This window comes from Microtus oregoni, unplaced genomic scaffold, assembly GCF_018167655.1.
Source record: "Microtus oregoni isolate MIOR12 unplaced genomic scaffold, Mior012 000007F_ref0000211, whole genome shotgun sequence".
Taxonomy (NCBI): domain Eukaryota; kingdom Metazoa; phylum Chordata; class Mammalia; order Rodentia; family Cricetidae; genus Microtus; species Microtus oregoni.
Window position 1 is genome coordinate 26,074,154 of NW_024543066.1, and position 16,555 is coordinate 26,090,708.

The 16,555-nt window shown below is 36.7% G+C and overlaps 1 protein-coding gene across 2 annotated transcripts in view; it reads right to left on the minus strand.

Moving 5' to 3' along the window:
* The window catches only part of Khdrbs2 (KH RNA binding domain containing, signal transduction associated 2), a 393,692-nt gene that overhangs the window by 306,306 nt on the left and 70,831 nt on the right, over window positions 1–16,555 (minus strand). For both annotated transcript variants that reach the window (XR_005974643.1, XM_041656192.1), the window contains exon 2: window positions 11,555–11,682. Coding sequence is in view for 1 of the 2 variants with exons in the window: in XM_041656192.1 (XP_041512126.1) it covers window positions 11,555–11,682 (128 nt within the window). In the remaining variant the exon portion in view is untranslated. The remainder of the gene's footprint in view (window positions 1–11,554; window positions 11,683–16,555) is intronic.

Here is a 16,555-nt window from a genome sequence, read left to right on the forward strand (position 1 = left end):
AGTCATCTAACTAAATCCAGATGAGTGTATAGTGTGGTAACTTCACCGTTGTCTACACATGACTAATAATTAAAATAAACCAGTTTCTGGGATACTAGGCTTTTGTCACCACAGCATCTGAAAGATAGCTATCATGCAGAAATGTAGGAAGTAAACAATGTATTCATCAGGAATATGCATTCATATGTTTTAAGATAAAATATAACTGCCATGTCAGAAGTCTACACCTAAAGCAAATAAATTTTATAGCAACTTCTGTGAATTTCAATATAGAGAGAATATATAACTTCTAATATGTATTTTCAAAGATCTCAATCTCTACTTCAACATAACTGATGTAAGGAACAGAGCCTTACCCTGCATTCATGAAACCCATCACATGAAACCCTTTAGTGAGAGTGCAGCTGAACAGGCACAAGCAACTACAATTCAAAGTGTGGTTGTTTTCCCTGGAACTGTCTCCCTTGTCCCTCTTTACTTTCTTAAATATGTCTCTAAGAGTTGTTTCCAGACAGAAGGAATCTTTACATGAAATAGAGCACAGCTAAAAATATATCAAGTTACAAAGACACATGTAAGGATGAATGTGTCTTTAGTAAGAAGACTTGACAGCAAGAAATGCATCACCCCAACTTCCCTCACTCTTTCTCTCTACCGTGCCTGCCAAATATTAATGTATTGTTTAGTCACAACCACTTGGCCCCTCTCTCCTCTCCTCCCTGCTCTTTCTCCCCACCCTTGTGTCCCCTGCTCCTTTTCTTTTTTTTCTGACAGTCAAATAATGACCTTATTTTATATTCTTATTTCTTTTTCATAACTTAGCTCTATATTTTAAGGAAAATTGTTCTTGAAATTGGCTTAAGTTTTTATATGACTTAACACAGTCCCCAGCATTTATATTTCTATCATAAAGTAGGATATATTAGGAAGACCGCTTAATATTCTGCAGAATTCCATCTTTTCTCACATTCAGAGTTGTGAGATGAATGTCAAATGTCTAACATCGTTCTAATAAATATCTCTTGAAAAATTGAATGAATTAATTGAAATTAATATTCTGAAGAATGATGTACAAGCTATGACAGCTCTTTTGTAAAAGGTCAAATAATGTTCAATATTCTGTACTTAGTAAAAATGGGTGATTAGGTAATAAAACTATAAGACAATATTAAATGAGGAGTTGAAAGAGATTCCTGAGTTAACCTTTTAACTTAATTTTAAATAGGAAATTTGATTAGGTAACATAATTGATTAGATAGACATGAGAGTCAAGTAAATTTTCCACTAGAATTATTTTACTCTCATAGGTGGACTCCGCGGCAAGATTAAAGCAGCGGTGAGGTTAGAACGGCATGAGGAGTTCTGATCTCTTTCTGAGTGCCTGTGGCAACTGCTACCTAGACAGAATTTGCAGAAATTCTACATGGTGAGGATGATCTAGGGACCTATATTCTCGTCTTGTTTCATAGAAACTGTTTCCACTAGCAAAAATAAAAAATAAAAACAAAAAAAACAAGGACACATTTACTTCTGTGTTGTCAGCAAATATTTAGTGCTTAGGCACTTCTACATAATTAACATAAAAGACTGACTGAGCAAGAGAATAAAATGCCATCGTGCTTTACATATAACGGGGGGGGGGACTTCAGGTAGCAAGTAAGAAAAAGTAGAAAATGTGTTGAAAGATGATGCACACTGAGGACAAAGAAAAGGTAGAGAAGGTGAAGGTTATTGTGAATTGAAGGTGAGGGCGGACAGAGGCTTCTGTATCACAGAAAGTCTCTGAGCAAAATGGAGAATCTCTGGAGCTGCTCCACATGTTCTTAACATGGAAAGGAAGGGTGTGATCTGACCCACATCTTACCTGAGTCTACTAAGAAGAGAGTGTAAAGGCTACCATAGAAATGGGAAACGTCAAGATGCTACTACCATTAGAAACATGAAATTAATGACAGAGGGCAAGGTAATGGAAGCAGCTGGTTCTGTTTCTCCAACTCATTGAAATTTATGAAGGTGCCCATAAAATTACATTTATTCATGTCTATAATTCACTGGAATCAAATGCATTTATAATGGTATGAAATTGTCAGTGATTGGGTTCTATGATGCTGTTCTTCTGCACAGAGGAAATTTTATCCATTAAACAATAGCTCTCCTCTATTCCCAAAGTATCTGGGATTAAATTAAATAGAAAAGAGAGTACCAAAACTTGCAATTGTGTTTATCTTGTACCTTGTTTACTTATCATTATTGAAACATTATTTAGTTCTTCATAGATCCAAAAGGTATTATATACATGCCTTTAACTTTACTTGCAAGATTTCCTCAAACATTCTTACAGAAAACTCTAATGGGAAAAACCTGCACTTGCATTGGTTTACCAGAGACTTTCTTCATTTTAGCCACTTCATTTCTGAAGTAGGTGTTTACTTGCTTTAACATTCTTAGGATTCTTGCCGGGCACCGGTTTTTGTTGTTGTAGTTTTGTGCTAAGATTCTGAAGATGGAAGACCACAGTATCCTAGTATTTACAGTGGCAGCTGAGAAGGCTGCAGGCAGGCTGACTAGGTACCCTCCTTTGTGACAAGTTGCTTCTCCCTGACTGCTTATTTCTTTGTCTGTCCTGCTAAAATGTTTTATAAAAGTGTCTGGAAGTGGGTCTCATTGAGTTCATCTTCCCTAGGGTTCTGGTTTCTTCTTCAACATTTATTTTTTTGTCTTTCGTCAAATTTTAGAATTTTTCATTATTATCATAGCAAACGTCCTCTCTCTTGTACCCTCGTCTCTGTAGTTAAAATGTTTCTTTGCTTTATTCTATGCCCTAAACCCCTTAGCTTCACCTTACCTTTTTTTCCCCTTGAGCCCTAAGGACTCAGCAATTTCTACAGCCCCATCTTTGTATGCACAAAGTTGTGTTTTCTGATTATATATTTCTTTGAATTCATCTTAGTAATTTCCAAAGTGTTCACATCTTTCTGCTATAGAATTCCAGACAGAGCTTGGTTTAGAGTCTTTACTGATACTTCCAATGATTCACGTATTGTGTTTATTTCCTACGCTTTGCTTTAGTTCTTTAAGGCAGCTATTTTAAATCCTTTGGCTAGACCAGCAACCAGAACATTTTCATGGACACTAACTGCTGATCTTTATATTTTTCTATTTTTTTCTTCATTATTTCAAGGCAGGGAGTCTCTGCGTAACAGTCCTGGCTATCCTGGAACTTACTTGGTAGACCAGGCTGGCCTTGAACTCACAGAGATCCACCTGCGTCTGCTTCCCAAGTGCTGGGATTAAAGGCATGTGGCATCACTACCCAGCACATATTTTTCTTTGAGTAGGCAATGGCTTTCTTTCTGTTCTTCCTTCACACAAACATACACTTGCACACTCACATGCATGCATACATACATATAAAATGCCTTGTATCCTTTTTTTGAAACTTGTGTTTGATAGTAACAGTATGAGAATTCTAGAAACCCGATTTTCTTTCCTAATGTCTGTATCTCCATGGTGGATTTGGTTTGTTCGTTTGTTGTTTGTTTATAATTGCAGGCTACTTCTGTGCCATACATCAGTAGATGATGTAAAATAAAAGTACTTCTCGAACACTTTCATAACCTTGCTTATTTTCCTCGGCCTACATGAGTAATTTCTGATTTTCTGTTTTACAATTGTTTGCTATTGTCTTAAGCATTAACTGTCTATTTTCCTTCAGAAACAATAAATAAAAAAAGAAAAGGTGATAAAAATAATTTCCAGCCCCTTAAATGTCCTGTAAGTGAGTTTGTTGGATGAGGGAGAAAACGAAAATGACAGAAGACCTTTCAAACACAAAATTACTGCCTGCATTATTTGTCTGCATGTCTGAAAACAGGTCTGTCATCTGTATAGCAGAATTTCTCCTATTCATCCCGACTTGTACAAAAAATCAAAATCAAATGCCTACCTTCTTATTATGGTTGTTCTGAAGGCAACGGGGAGGAACGCAATGCAGAAGTAACCTGAAACTGATCATCATGCATTACATAAGCCTTTCCATGATTCCCCCAGCAGAGTATACTTGCACAGGAGATCTGTCAGAAAGATTCCATCACTGCAATTCCCTCCCAAAGGATAACAGGTTCCTCAGATTCCTCAACATTCCTGCACACGCCTCTGAGACTTGATTCTTTTTGAAGAAATGACTAATCACTTAGATGGTAGGAAATATTTTAAGGAGAAAGAAAGGAATCAAGAGACATTTAATTTGTGGCCTAACAAATTAATGTAATTGTGTTGCTACAGAGTAGAAAGATTAAAGACGACCAAAGTGTTCAGTGAGGCAATTAAATAATTGTCAAATGACGATTCCCTGCTGCACCTGGATAACCATGTGATAAGATCTCATTGACAGACACCCAGAAAGAGAAGTCTTATGACGACCATCAGCTGGTGGAACATAAAAAAAGCACAATTCATGCAATAACAGAAAGAATGAGAGCAGATAGAGGTATGAATTATGGACAGTTTCTTAGTTTCCAGCAATAAGATGTTATATGCAAGTAGAGAATTCAGCAGACTCATCTGAGAAATATAACCATATGTAAATGACAATAAAATTATGCTGTTCCAGAAACCAAAAGAAGACAATGAATGTAATATAGACTGAGAATTTATTTTCTGTAAGATAGTTATTGGAATAGAAAAAAATCACAGATACTTATTGGAATAGAAGAAAAAGATCAAATGCAACAGAATCTTCTAGAATAGGAACATTTTGGGGATGAGAAAACACGAGCAGCAGTCTCTATACTTCATTATATCTACATATGAAAAACAGAAAATTCACCTTTTCTATTTGACAAAATATTCATTTAATCCCCAACTTTTTAATTTATTTGATAAGTTTTTCATTATTTTTGACATCAAATTTTTGGGTATTATATGACGGTATATGCTAAAATTACAGTGAAAGAACCTCCCAGGCCGAAGCAGTTACCTACAACAGGCATAGAAAAAAATGCTCGCTCAAACCATGTTGTGGTTCTGAATGAAAAGGCACCAAAGCTTCATATATTTGAGAGTTTGGTAAGTTCCAGGTTGGTGGAAAATGTTTGGGAAGAATGAAGATGTATATCTGGTAGAGGAGATGAGCCACTTGGAGCAGGCATTGAGGTTCCCAAAGCCCACGTAATTTCTAACCAATTCCCTTATCTTTCTGCTTCATGGTTGTGTCTTAATGTCAGCCCTCGACCCCTGGTTCAGTACTCTGTCTGCCACGCTGCCTATCTGCCAGTTTGCCTGCCTACCTGCCTACCTGCCAGCCTGCCTGCCTGCCTACCTGCCAGTCTGTCTGCCTGCCTGCCTGCCTGCCTGTCTGCCTGCCTGCCAGCCTGCCTGCCTGCCAGCCTGTCTGTCTGCCTACCTGCCTGCCTGCCAGCCTGTCTGTCTGCCTACCTGCCTGCCTGCCAGCCTGTCTGTCTGCCTACCTGCCTGCCTGCCAGCCTGTCTGCCTGCCTGCATGTCTGCCTGCCTGCAAGTCTGCCTGCCTACCTGCCTGCAAGTCTACCTGTATGTCTGCCTTCCTGCAAGTCTGCCTGCCGCTTGCCTGCCCGCCTGCTGCCATTCTGCCCGACATACTGTCATGGTTTCTAATCCTTTGAAACTCTAACCCCAAACAGACTCTTTATTTTATAAGATGTCTCAGTTATGGCATTTTATCACAGCAGCAGAAAAGTTACTAGTGCGCTTGAGGTCTTTCAAGTTACCCACCATAGGCATAGGAGGAACCTTCAGAATCACAGAGTTATCCCCCTAACAGCACATGGACATCTGAGATAACACCCCATAATGGCAGACGTAGCAAGACAGGTCTTCCGAGAGGCAGTTTAGTCATCTATCAAAGTGGAAGGGTAGCATTAGTAAGATAATTTTAACAATACATAAAAGCTGTGCGGTATTAGACCTATAAAAAAACCCACTTCATTCTTAGTGTTTATTACGTATTCACCTGTTCTAAGAAAAATACTCCATATATCACTGAGTTTTCTATTTTACTATTTTAAATGTTTTATCCTATTCTATTTTTAGCCTTGTTACTAGGAAAATAACATGTGAATTGTAGCAGAAACAACATAACGACCTTGTATGGGTCCCTGCGTTCATATCTACCTCTCTACCATTCACATTTCTGCAGATAAACAAGTTTACAATTTCATCACATATTCTTTTTGTGTGCAAGGAGGAGATGTGAAGGGCAAGAAGGTATCACCATACCTTGGAAATAACTGGCTAACATGGAGCAAAGGTATTTAGGAAATAAGAAAGTCAGGTAAAATTCCAGGACATAAAAGGTCATGTTTGTAAGGATGGCTAAACCCACAAAAAGGAATGTTGAAAGACTTACTCAGAATACGAATTCATTGTCAAGAAAGCCCCTATTGCTGCAGACAACAGCTACGCAACTCACTGAACATGGAGAAGTGAATCTGGTGCCTACGTAGAGCCTTCACTCTTATATTCTAGCATCTTTGGCACAGGAAGGGACTAGACACACTACCAAAAGATAAACATAAAACCAAGACAGAGACAAGACCTTTGATCTACAATATTATCTTGCCTGGAAGACATGTTAGGTGGGAGTCACCACCCAGTACCTGCTTTGACTTAAGATCCACCTCACAAGTTGGAATCCATACCTGGCAATGCTTGAGTGGGCAAGAACTAGAGAACAAATATCTAAGTAACAAGAGTAAATCCAAATACTATTGACTGACTAAATGGATGAATGAATAAAAGTAAAAAGAAAATGCATACTAATGACATTCTTCCATGCATAGAGCAGTGCCTTGCTCAGCCATCGTCAGAGAAGCTTCCTCCTGCAGTACATAGGGACAAATACTGAGACTGTAGCTAGACATTATAAAGAGTAGAAACCCTTGAATAGCCTTAAATGGGAGTTCTCCAAGAAATCTCTCTCCTCAGGGCTCAGGAACTCTGGGGAAAAGAAGGCAGGGAAACAATACAATCCAGAGGGGAAGGGAGGAAACAAGGTTCTCTAAAGAAAGGCGACCAAAGCTCATATGAACTCACAGAGACTGAGGCACCAGGCTCAGGGCTTGCATGAGTTTGTGTCGGGTTCTCTGTGTTATACTTTATGGGCTTTCAGTTTTGTGTTTTTATGGGAATTTGTGAAGAAGTGGACCTCTTGTATCTTCTCTTGGGCTCTTTTTCTTCTGCTTGATAGTCTTGTCCAACTCCAATGTAATAATTTTTCTTTTATCTTTTATTTCATTATTATGCCTTAGAAGCCTGTTCTTTTCTAATGAGAGACAGAAAGGGAACAGATCCACATGTGACAGGAGGTGGGGAGGACTGTGAGGAGTTAGAGAGAGGGAAAACTGAAGAATATATTTTGTGAGAAATAATCTATTTTTAATAAAAGTGGAAAAATATATTCTCAAAAGATAATTTATTTTCCATATGAGATGGAGAGAATAAGTAAAACTTCAAAATGAGAAAGCAAAGCCTTTAAAGGGCATATGAAGGTCACTGGCTAAGAGAAAAGGTCATTGGAAAAAAAGGAGTAGTAGGTATTGTACCCTTGCACATCTCTAAATTTTGATGGAATTGGGATAAATCCAAGAAGATAATGCAGTTCCCATGCCTATTGGAATAAGTGTCCTGATATAAAATTTGAATCTAGGTCATACATTATTTTCTCAACTGATATTTAAATTCAAAAGTGACAGGCTAGGCAACTGATATGAATTAAATTGAAATTTTAAAAGCTTGTCAAATATGTTCCGTATTTCATTAAAAAAAAAAAAGAGTCAGTGCTACATGGCGTTCTCCAGTCATTTTCCGCATGACAGCACCATTTAAAAATACATATAGGTGCTACCAAACTCCTACATAACGTGTTTGCTTTTGAATGTGGTGGTCTGTTTCCATATGTCTATAACCACGGGACACAATCACTACTTGTTAAATTAGGGTAGCATTCATGGAAAATTAGTGCTGAGCATTTCATCTTCATGAACATAAACCTGACAAGCTGAGAGAGGACAGGGAAGCTGGACCTGGAGGAGAGACCATCTCCATTCAGATCTGCAAAGAGCCCCAGGAAATAATTGCTGATTGTCCTTGAAAATGCAAAGATATATACAATGCTTATTAAAAAATAGTGGATGGCCCCCGAGGAATGACACCTTGGTTTTCCGAACCTCCATAAACATCTACACACACACACACACAGAGGGGGGGGGGAGAAAGAAAGAGAAAGAGAGAGAGAGAGAGAGAGAGAGAGAGAGAGAGAGAGAGAATGAGAGAGAGAGAGAGAGAGAATCTTGTCCATATGTCCACATTTTAAATTAGTTCTCTGATGTTCCTGAGATCATATAGACAATAAGAATTTATTATTGTGGGGGCTGGATAGATGGCTCAGAACTTAAGGGCACTGGCAGCTTTTCCAGAGGAAATTGAAATTTGATTAAAATTTATGCCCTGGCAATGTTGATGCATGCATGGGCAGCCAATGTGTGGTGGTTCTGTTGAACTAGTTCACACCTGGCTTCATTATCTAAGTTGATGAGTATGACTGACCAGGTATATTTCTCAAGAGGGCACCAGATCTCACTACAGATGGTTGTGAGCCACTATGTCGTTGCTGGGAATTGAACTCAGGACCTTTGGGAAAGGAGTTAATGCTCTTAACTGCTGAGACATCTCTCCAAACCCAAATTCAATTCCCAGTACCCTCATGGCAGTTCATAACTGTCTGTAACTCCATTTTAGAGGTTCTGACATCTTTACACAAATGCATATAAAATAAAGTTAAATGAATTATTTAACAAAAAAGATACTACAGTGAACCAAATTAACATCAGACACTGTTATCTATCCTTGTGGAGAATGCAGCAAATATGTCATCTCACTCTTCTTTTTCAAGATTCCTAACTACACTTATATAAATCTTGTCACGAAAATAATAAAAACTGTCCATTAAAATATCTGGTAACGTGCCTATTTTCTATAAATTATATCAAGTCATTATTAAAATGATTCAACAGCATTCATATAGTTTCTATAATTTAAGATATTAAGCTTCTTACAATTCCTTGTGGTTTTCAACTAACTTAGCAAATTAGCCTGAAATTGGAGACTAATTGAAACAAAATCTATCTGAAAAAGGTCATGTAGAAAAGTCATGATAAGGTCATTTCCCCCAAGAATTCCCACAGTTCTTTATTGCCCTTTGTTTGAAAGGACTGTGCCATCAATACCTTAATTACTGGTGCAAACAGACAGCAGGCATCAAGGCAAGGGAACAGTCTCAGAGGGTCTTGCAAACTACAGGTCATTCTGGAGAGCCCAACCACAAAGGATGAGACACATTTTAATAACGAGGGCTAAATTTTATAGCCATGTCACTGCTCAGTGTGTCGCAGTACTAAAACACATCAAGGTAACTAAGCCCATGAATGGACATGAGCTAAAGTTCAGTGCTCAAAATGCATTTTTTTTCTGATATTCTGTGAGAAGTGTCAATAAATCTTCAGAGGGAATCAATACATTGTAATAAATATAGTGAGCTTTGAAAAGATTATAGAACATGATAAAACAGGGTGTGTTTGGGAAATATGATTTTATTATTGTGTTATAAAAACCAAATAGGCTAACATTGATAGGTGACTAAAGAGAATAGGATGAAATAGACAGCCTCTTTCATAGTATTCTCTCTTTTGATAAAGGAATCTAGAGTTTCATCTGTGGTAAATAAATGGTACAGATATTGACTGAAAATATTAAAAGGACCTGCAGGATATTCAGTAATTTAAAAGACTGATGGTTTTCAGAAGCCTGAGTTGTCATGAGACTACTTTACATAGTACTACCTTAGTGCTATCATCTTTCAAATTCTTCCACATTTTACAGGAGAAGCAACACAAACACATAAGCATATTCAGACAAATTAAAACTGTCACTATTCAAAAAAGGGAGCGAAATGTATACTAAAGATCACTCCCAGTAACAAAACTACTGTTTAAAACCCCGCAATAGTCCAGCTTTCTTCTCTTTAGCACAAATGTCATGTATTCTGTAGCATTCCAATATTAACCCTAGTTTAAGCATTCTTAAATATTCCAAAATATCTAAGCAAAAAAGAATTTCCAAATTTTTTTCTTTGCAGATCTCCAAATTAATTAGGAAATTGTACAGCACATAAAAATGTGATGCCAAGTAATATCTCTGTTTAAACAGTTGTCATTATGGCTCAATTGTGGACTCATATTCAGCATTAACAATACGCACACATTTCTGTCTCTGAATGCATTCCATTTTGTCAGTGACCTTGGGCCAGAGACAAAAGAGAAGCATTCCCCTGTCATGCTTTCAGAAAACCAGACTGACAAGTGTCATCCCAAGGGACAGTATGAATTCATGCCATATTTACTACTAGATTAAGGAAAGAACTCTCTATTTGCAAATATTACTGGTTAATAAAACTACTAATTCCTTCTTCATAGTCTACATTGCTATCATAATCAATTACTATGCACTAAAACCCTTCACGCAAGTCATAGGATGGTCCCATTTGATATTCACAAAAATCAAATGACATTTATGACAAAAACATATTCCCGGTGATCATGCACTTCTTACAATATACTAAATCTGGTTTAACAAATTAAAACCGATACTTATTTGCTCCTTAAAAATATCATCTGAAAGCTAAATTTTATGGTTTTTTTGATATAATGGCCTTTTCTATATTTTATGTGACTGTAAACAAAGCATTTGACTTAATTATATCTCCTACAGTTTATCACACTAAAAGACAATTGGTAAACTATAACATTAATACATTCATTTCTGTAATCCTTATTTATATGGTCCTTGCTTTAGATTCACACATTAGAAAATATTATCAGCTTGATTTATTTAAACTTTTTTTGATGTTTCATTTATTTGCCAAAATAAAAACCCTTTTTATTCACTGAAATTAATTAGCATTGCCCATAAAACCTTGTCAAAGAAAGCTATATTATATGTTATATTATATTATAATCAATCACTTCTAAGTACAAAAGTACTTAGAGATCTAATACTGGAAACAATACCATAATTGGTTTCAAAATTAGAAGACAAAATCATAAAAACCCAGAGACCAGTAACACACTCTTTCCTGAATATAACAATTCTCTAGTGATTAACTAATATTGTATATTTTCTATTATCTTTTATAATAAGTTTGTGTGTGTGTGTGTGTGTGTATGTATGTGTAATCTAGAAGCACACTTAATCATGTTGTGTGCACAACTGGACAAATTGATAAGTTATTGCCCTGCTGAAATAATGATTAAATTATGAAACTATGCTTTCCATATGCAAAATAAAAATGGACTAAGCTTATCACTTTACTTTCAGTCTTTCCTGCTCTTTTGGTAGCATGTATTTGTTATATTCATACGGCAAACCCTTAAATTTTTATCAAAAAGAGGCAAATGAAGACCAAGACATTTATCATTTTGCGCAAACACACTGACAACGAAGAGCATGCTGCGTGCAGTACCTTTGGGTATTGTTTCACAGGGATCAGTACTCTTTCAGACAGTTTTATGTTTTTGTTGCTGATGACATCGAGATATTTCTTTTCTTCGTCTTCCCTTTTTCCATCTGAACCCTGAAATTTCTCAATTTCTGAAAGAATAAAAAAAAAACACAAAACACAATTCAATGAAATGAAACAAAAGCCACCATAGTACAATGAGTGTTTCTTCGATTCTAGATAAAATTTGGATAATTTTGATAAAGGCTGAAACTGCACCGTGCAATCAGCTATGTGAATATTGCTATATGGCGACCTCTGCCAACTGTAACTCATAGGTGGTAAAGCAACAGTACCGTAGCTCTTGTGAACAAAATGATCCACTTAGCTGCCGTAGGTAGCTTCTAATAAGATACAAGAAAACTATGTCCTCTGACCGCGTAAAACACCTACACACATAGCCGTCCTGGAAACAGAGACTAGTGCGAATCATATTTTAAGTTTATATTATTTTTCTTTTACTTGGAATGACTTCTAAGAAAAGAAAATATTTAAAAATAATATCAATCCAGTTCTAAACTACAGCAAAAATAAATTATATATTATTATATTATAAACATCCTTAAAATCGATCTTTTTTTTTATTGTGTGGTTTTTTTTGTTTTTTTTTTAATTTTTTTTATTTTTTTTTAATTTATTTATTTATTAAGGATTTCTGCCTTGTCCCCACAACCGCTTAAAATCGATCTTAAAGGGCTCATATGAGCTATAAAGATTGTAATTAGCCAATTTTATGGAAAATGCTTATTTTGCCCTTTAAGAATGTTGCAGAGAAGCTATTCTAAATATAATGATACAACTTATTCATTCTTTCATTTTAAGATTTTCATTAAAAATGTGGGTCTCTATTATGCCTACCAGAGATAGAATAGAAAACAGAAAGGGTCCTGGTTTCATACAGTATGTATTCAAATGAGGAAAACAAACATATGCATAAATATGTGGGGAGAGGAAATAGACATGACAAAACTACTGAAGGTGTTCACGAGAGTAGAGTCAAGGCATGCAGTCTGGGTGGAAAACCTACCAGAGTAAATCAGTTCAGGTCTTGATGTTAAAGAAGAGTAAATCTCGAGGACAGACAAGAAAGACTAGCAGCTGAACAAAGAGTAACCTGGATTGGCTGAAGAACAGCAAAGAAAGGAATTTGTTGGGACAATATCAGATAATTTAAGATCCTGTAGGACAGGAGATCATTTCTGATCTCTCTCTCTCTCTCTCTCTCTCTCTCTCTCTCTCTCTCTCTTTCTCTCTCTCTCTCTTTGTGTGTGTGTGTGTGTGTGTGTGTGTGTGTGTGTGTGTGTGTGTGTGAATATACTTGGAAGCCAGTGGACAGTCTTTAGTAGAGAGGAGGGGAGGAGGGGACAGCCATATTAAATTTGCCTTGGCCCTGCAGTCATTGTTAATCAGTTCGGTCTTGAACTCATGATCCTCCTGACTCAACCTCACTGGTGCTGGGCTTACAGGCATACCCTGCACCAGCCTCACAGATTTCCAGTCATCTAGTTGGGAAGTGATACTAAGGCTGGAAAAATCAGGTAGGAATTAGATGGAGAAGCAAAGGGTCAGCAGAAGCCAAGTGTCTTACTGAACAGAATTATTTAAATGTAAGTTATACATGTACTGGTTACTACTTAGCATGTTGGCATCAGCTTTCTACTGTCCTACTTCAGCGTTAAGTGTCATCAGTATAATAGGGGCTAACTTTAACCCGACTGCTTTATAAGTCTCAAGAAGCTCTTTCTTCAGATTTTTCCTACCTGATATCCTTTCACAAACAGAACACTGGCAACTTCAAGTAAATGCTCTTCATTAACATAATCTGTGATGACAATGAACTTCTGATCAATGTTCCTGGTACTTGAACTTTTCTAGCATTTTATTTTCTACTCTGTGCAGGGGAATAGTAACATGAGACACACTGAAGCTCAACCTAGTCCCAATCTGTTACATGAATGGCTTCTTTGTCAGTCCGTCACAATAAGAAACTGACTTTGCCTCCCCTAAAACTCCAAGTTTGGGCGTTTTTAGACACAATTTGGTCATCCTATGATTAATTCTAATAATGTTCCTATCAGGAAGAAGAACTAAATGAAATCCCATTTTCACTCCTCTTTCTTAACAATTCTGCAATTTCTCTTTGAAACTCTTGCTATTTCTTTAGTCCTTGTGACAGATTCACTCAGTTATCTTTTCCCTCCTGACATATCAGTGTGAGCAATAGCTCAATAATTATGTGTCAACCACAATGCCACAAAATGGTATAACCAAATCCTGCCCAGTTTCAAATCAGAGATTTCAAATTGATGCAGACCCTTTTCTTATTTAAATTTTTTTGTTTTCAAGTTATTTGCATTCATATATTTAAAATAAATATTTGAATTTTTACTCTTTACTGTGTTCATTAATTATTTATCATACTACGGATTGAACGTGGTCTCATGTACCATACTAGGCAAATAAGGTGTATCTCCAGCCCTCTTTTGTTTATTTATTTTTACTTTCAAGTATGATCTTTGAGATTCCACAGTGTCCTGAACTCAATCTGTATTCCACAGTGGCCTTAAAAATAAGATAGTCTAGCCTCAGCCTCCCAAAGACCTTGTACACAGGCATGCAACAGCAGGTCCAACTTAAAATAATCATAATTTTTTATTTCATGATTAAGGCATCGGCTCTATAACATTTAGAGAACATGGTTACTCATAAATTTCAAAAGTGCACTAATTAGAGAGTAGTGTATAGAGAAATATAAACATTTCACATTTCCAGGTAGCATCTATTTAATACCAATCAGTACATTATGGGATACAATATTTAATATACTAGAGGTAACGGTTTTAAGTATTAAGGTGGCAAAATTTTTGTGTGTGTCTTTCTTCTTCTTTTTTATTTATTTTTATTGAGCTCTACATTTTTCTCTGCTCCCCTCTCTGCCTCTCCACTCCCCTTCAACCCTCCCCCAAGGTCCTCATGCTCCCAATTTACTCAGGAGTTCTTGAAGGTGACAAAATTTTTGTTTTATGTTGTCTTGCTTGGTTTGCTAGTGAACATATTCATTCAATAATTTCCATTGCTAACACTGCAGAACCTGGGTGATGTGGAAATCCAAAGGACTATTCCTTTATCGTATCTCCATCCACATAATGATTTGCTGGCATCCAAAGAAGGCTATAGAGGAAAGCAATGCAAGGAAATTTTCGCTTCTGCTCTTTTATTACTTTATTTACTGCCATATAAATTCCTTAAATATGATTTTCACAGGTGTTATTATATTTTATAAACATCCTTATCTGCGTTTTAATCTGATTTTTATATTTTAGAGGAAATTTTAATATCTGAGGTGATGCGTGCCGATTAGTTGCGTGCAGAATTTCAGAAATTTCATTTCTTGTTTTATAAGCATTGTTCAGCATCAATTTATAGAGATGGAGAGTGGCAGAGACTTTTTTTGCCATATTAGTTTCTTTTAAAATGTACTTTACCTGTTAATTGTACAGTTTTTCCATAAGGCTTTCAAGCATCCATAGTGCCATTTATTTGTCTTTCTTCCGCCTCTCTATGGATTACCCTTATGCCCTCCTCTCCATGTAAAGCACCATTGTAGAGATTACAGAGCTTCTCCTTGTCATTTGTTTATGTGTATGTGTTTGATAAGACTTTTTCCTAGTATTCTATCATGCCACCCTTCACGTTTTCTATTCATGTCAACCCCTGTCAGTGCTACTGGTACCCTTGTAAATCTCCAGCTGTTTTCATACACTTTCCCATCATCTCTGTGCCAGCTTACATATCTATGAACAATGTCGTTCTTCCCAATATTTTTTGTTTTCACTGTTCTTCTTTCATATGTCATTTATCATTTTTGCTTTGACAAAGTCTCCCTGTGGAGCCTGAGCTGGCAGCCAGCTCCTAGTCCTCTATACTCAGTCTTCTGAGTGCTATGTTTACTGACACCAGCCTGCTTTAGTTGTAATTGTTGACTCATCAAAACACGTGCACATATACAAATGACAAAATTAAGCAATCTGTACAACCAATGTGAATTAAGTTCACTAAACTATCATACAACCCAAAAGTTACAATGTGAATGGCAATATAATCTAAAACTCGATCTGTTGAAATATTAGTACTCAAAGTGAGGAATTATATTAGGTAGTTGAGCTCTTGATAGAAGATTGATTTGTGAACACTGTATTCAAATGAATGAAGTTAAGCCTCTTATAGTGAAAGGGCTGAGGGCAACTGCCACAGCTAGAAAGCACTATAGAAAGTGTGCTTCACCAGACACTGAATCTGTCATGACCATGATCTTGGTCTTCTTATCCTCCACAACTACTGGAAAAAAAGTTCATATGTTTTTCTGGGCATACGTCCAACAGAATTGGAATTAGAATCCTAAAAAAGATCCTAAAAAAAGACTATTTTTTTTTTAGGATTCTAAGATCATTTAATAAAAACCCCCAACACCAGGCATGACAAGCCCTCTTTTGAGTTGCTGGTCAGGATGGTCAAAGGGACTCCCAAAACATACTGTCCATTTTTATCACCCTTGGTTGCCCCCACCCCTAGAAGTGGATGGTAAGCCCCTGCTGGTGATGTTTGTACACAGGCTCTAGAGCTGGAACTGACCTGAAACCATCCTCCCTGCAGATTAGCTTTCAAGGTAACAGAGGGCACCATTAAAGCTCTCAATGAAAAGAAGCAACAAACAGTTCTACCTATGTATGATGCCTCTCAACCATAACAATGAGTAGCATCAAACTATAAAACTAAGGTCGTAGTAGTATCCAGATCAAGTGAAGTCATGGATGGATCTTGAAGGAGAACCTACAACCACTACCTTACTAAACCAGCATAATCTTTCACTACATTCTATATATTTCTGTTTATACACTGTGGTGGTCTGAAAGAAAATGGTCCCCAAAGGAAATGGATTTATAATGAACTGTTGCCTTGTTTAAA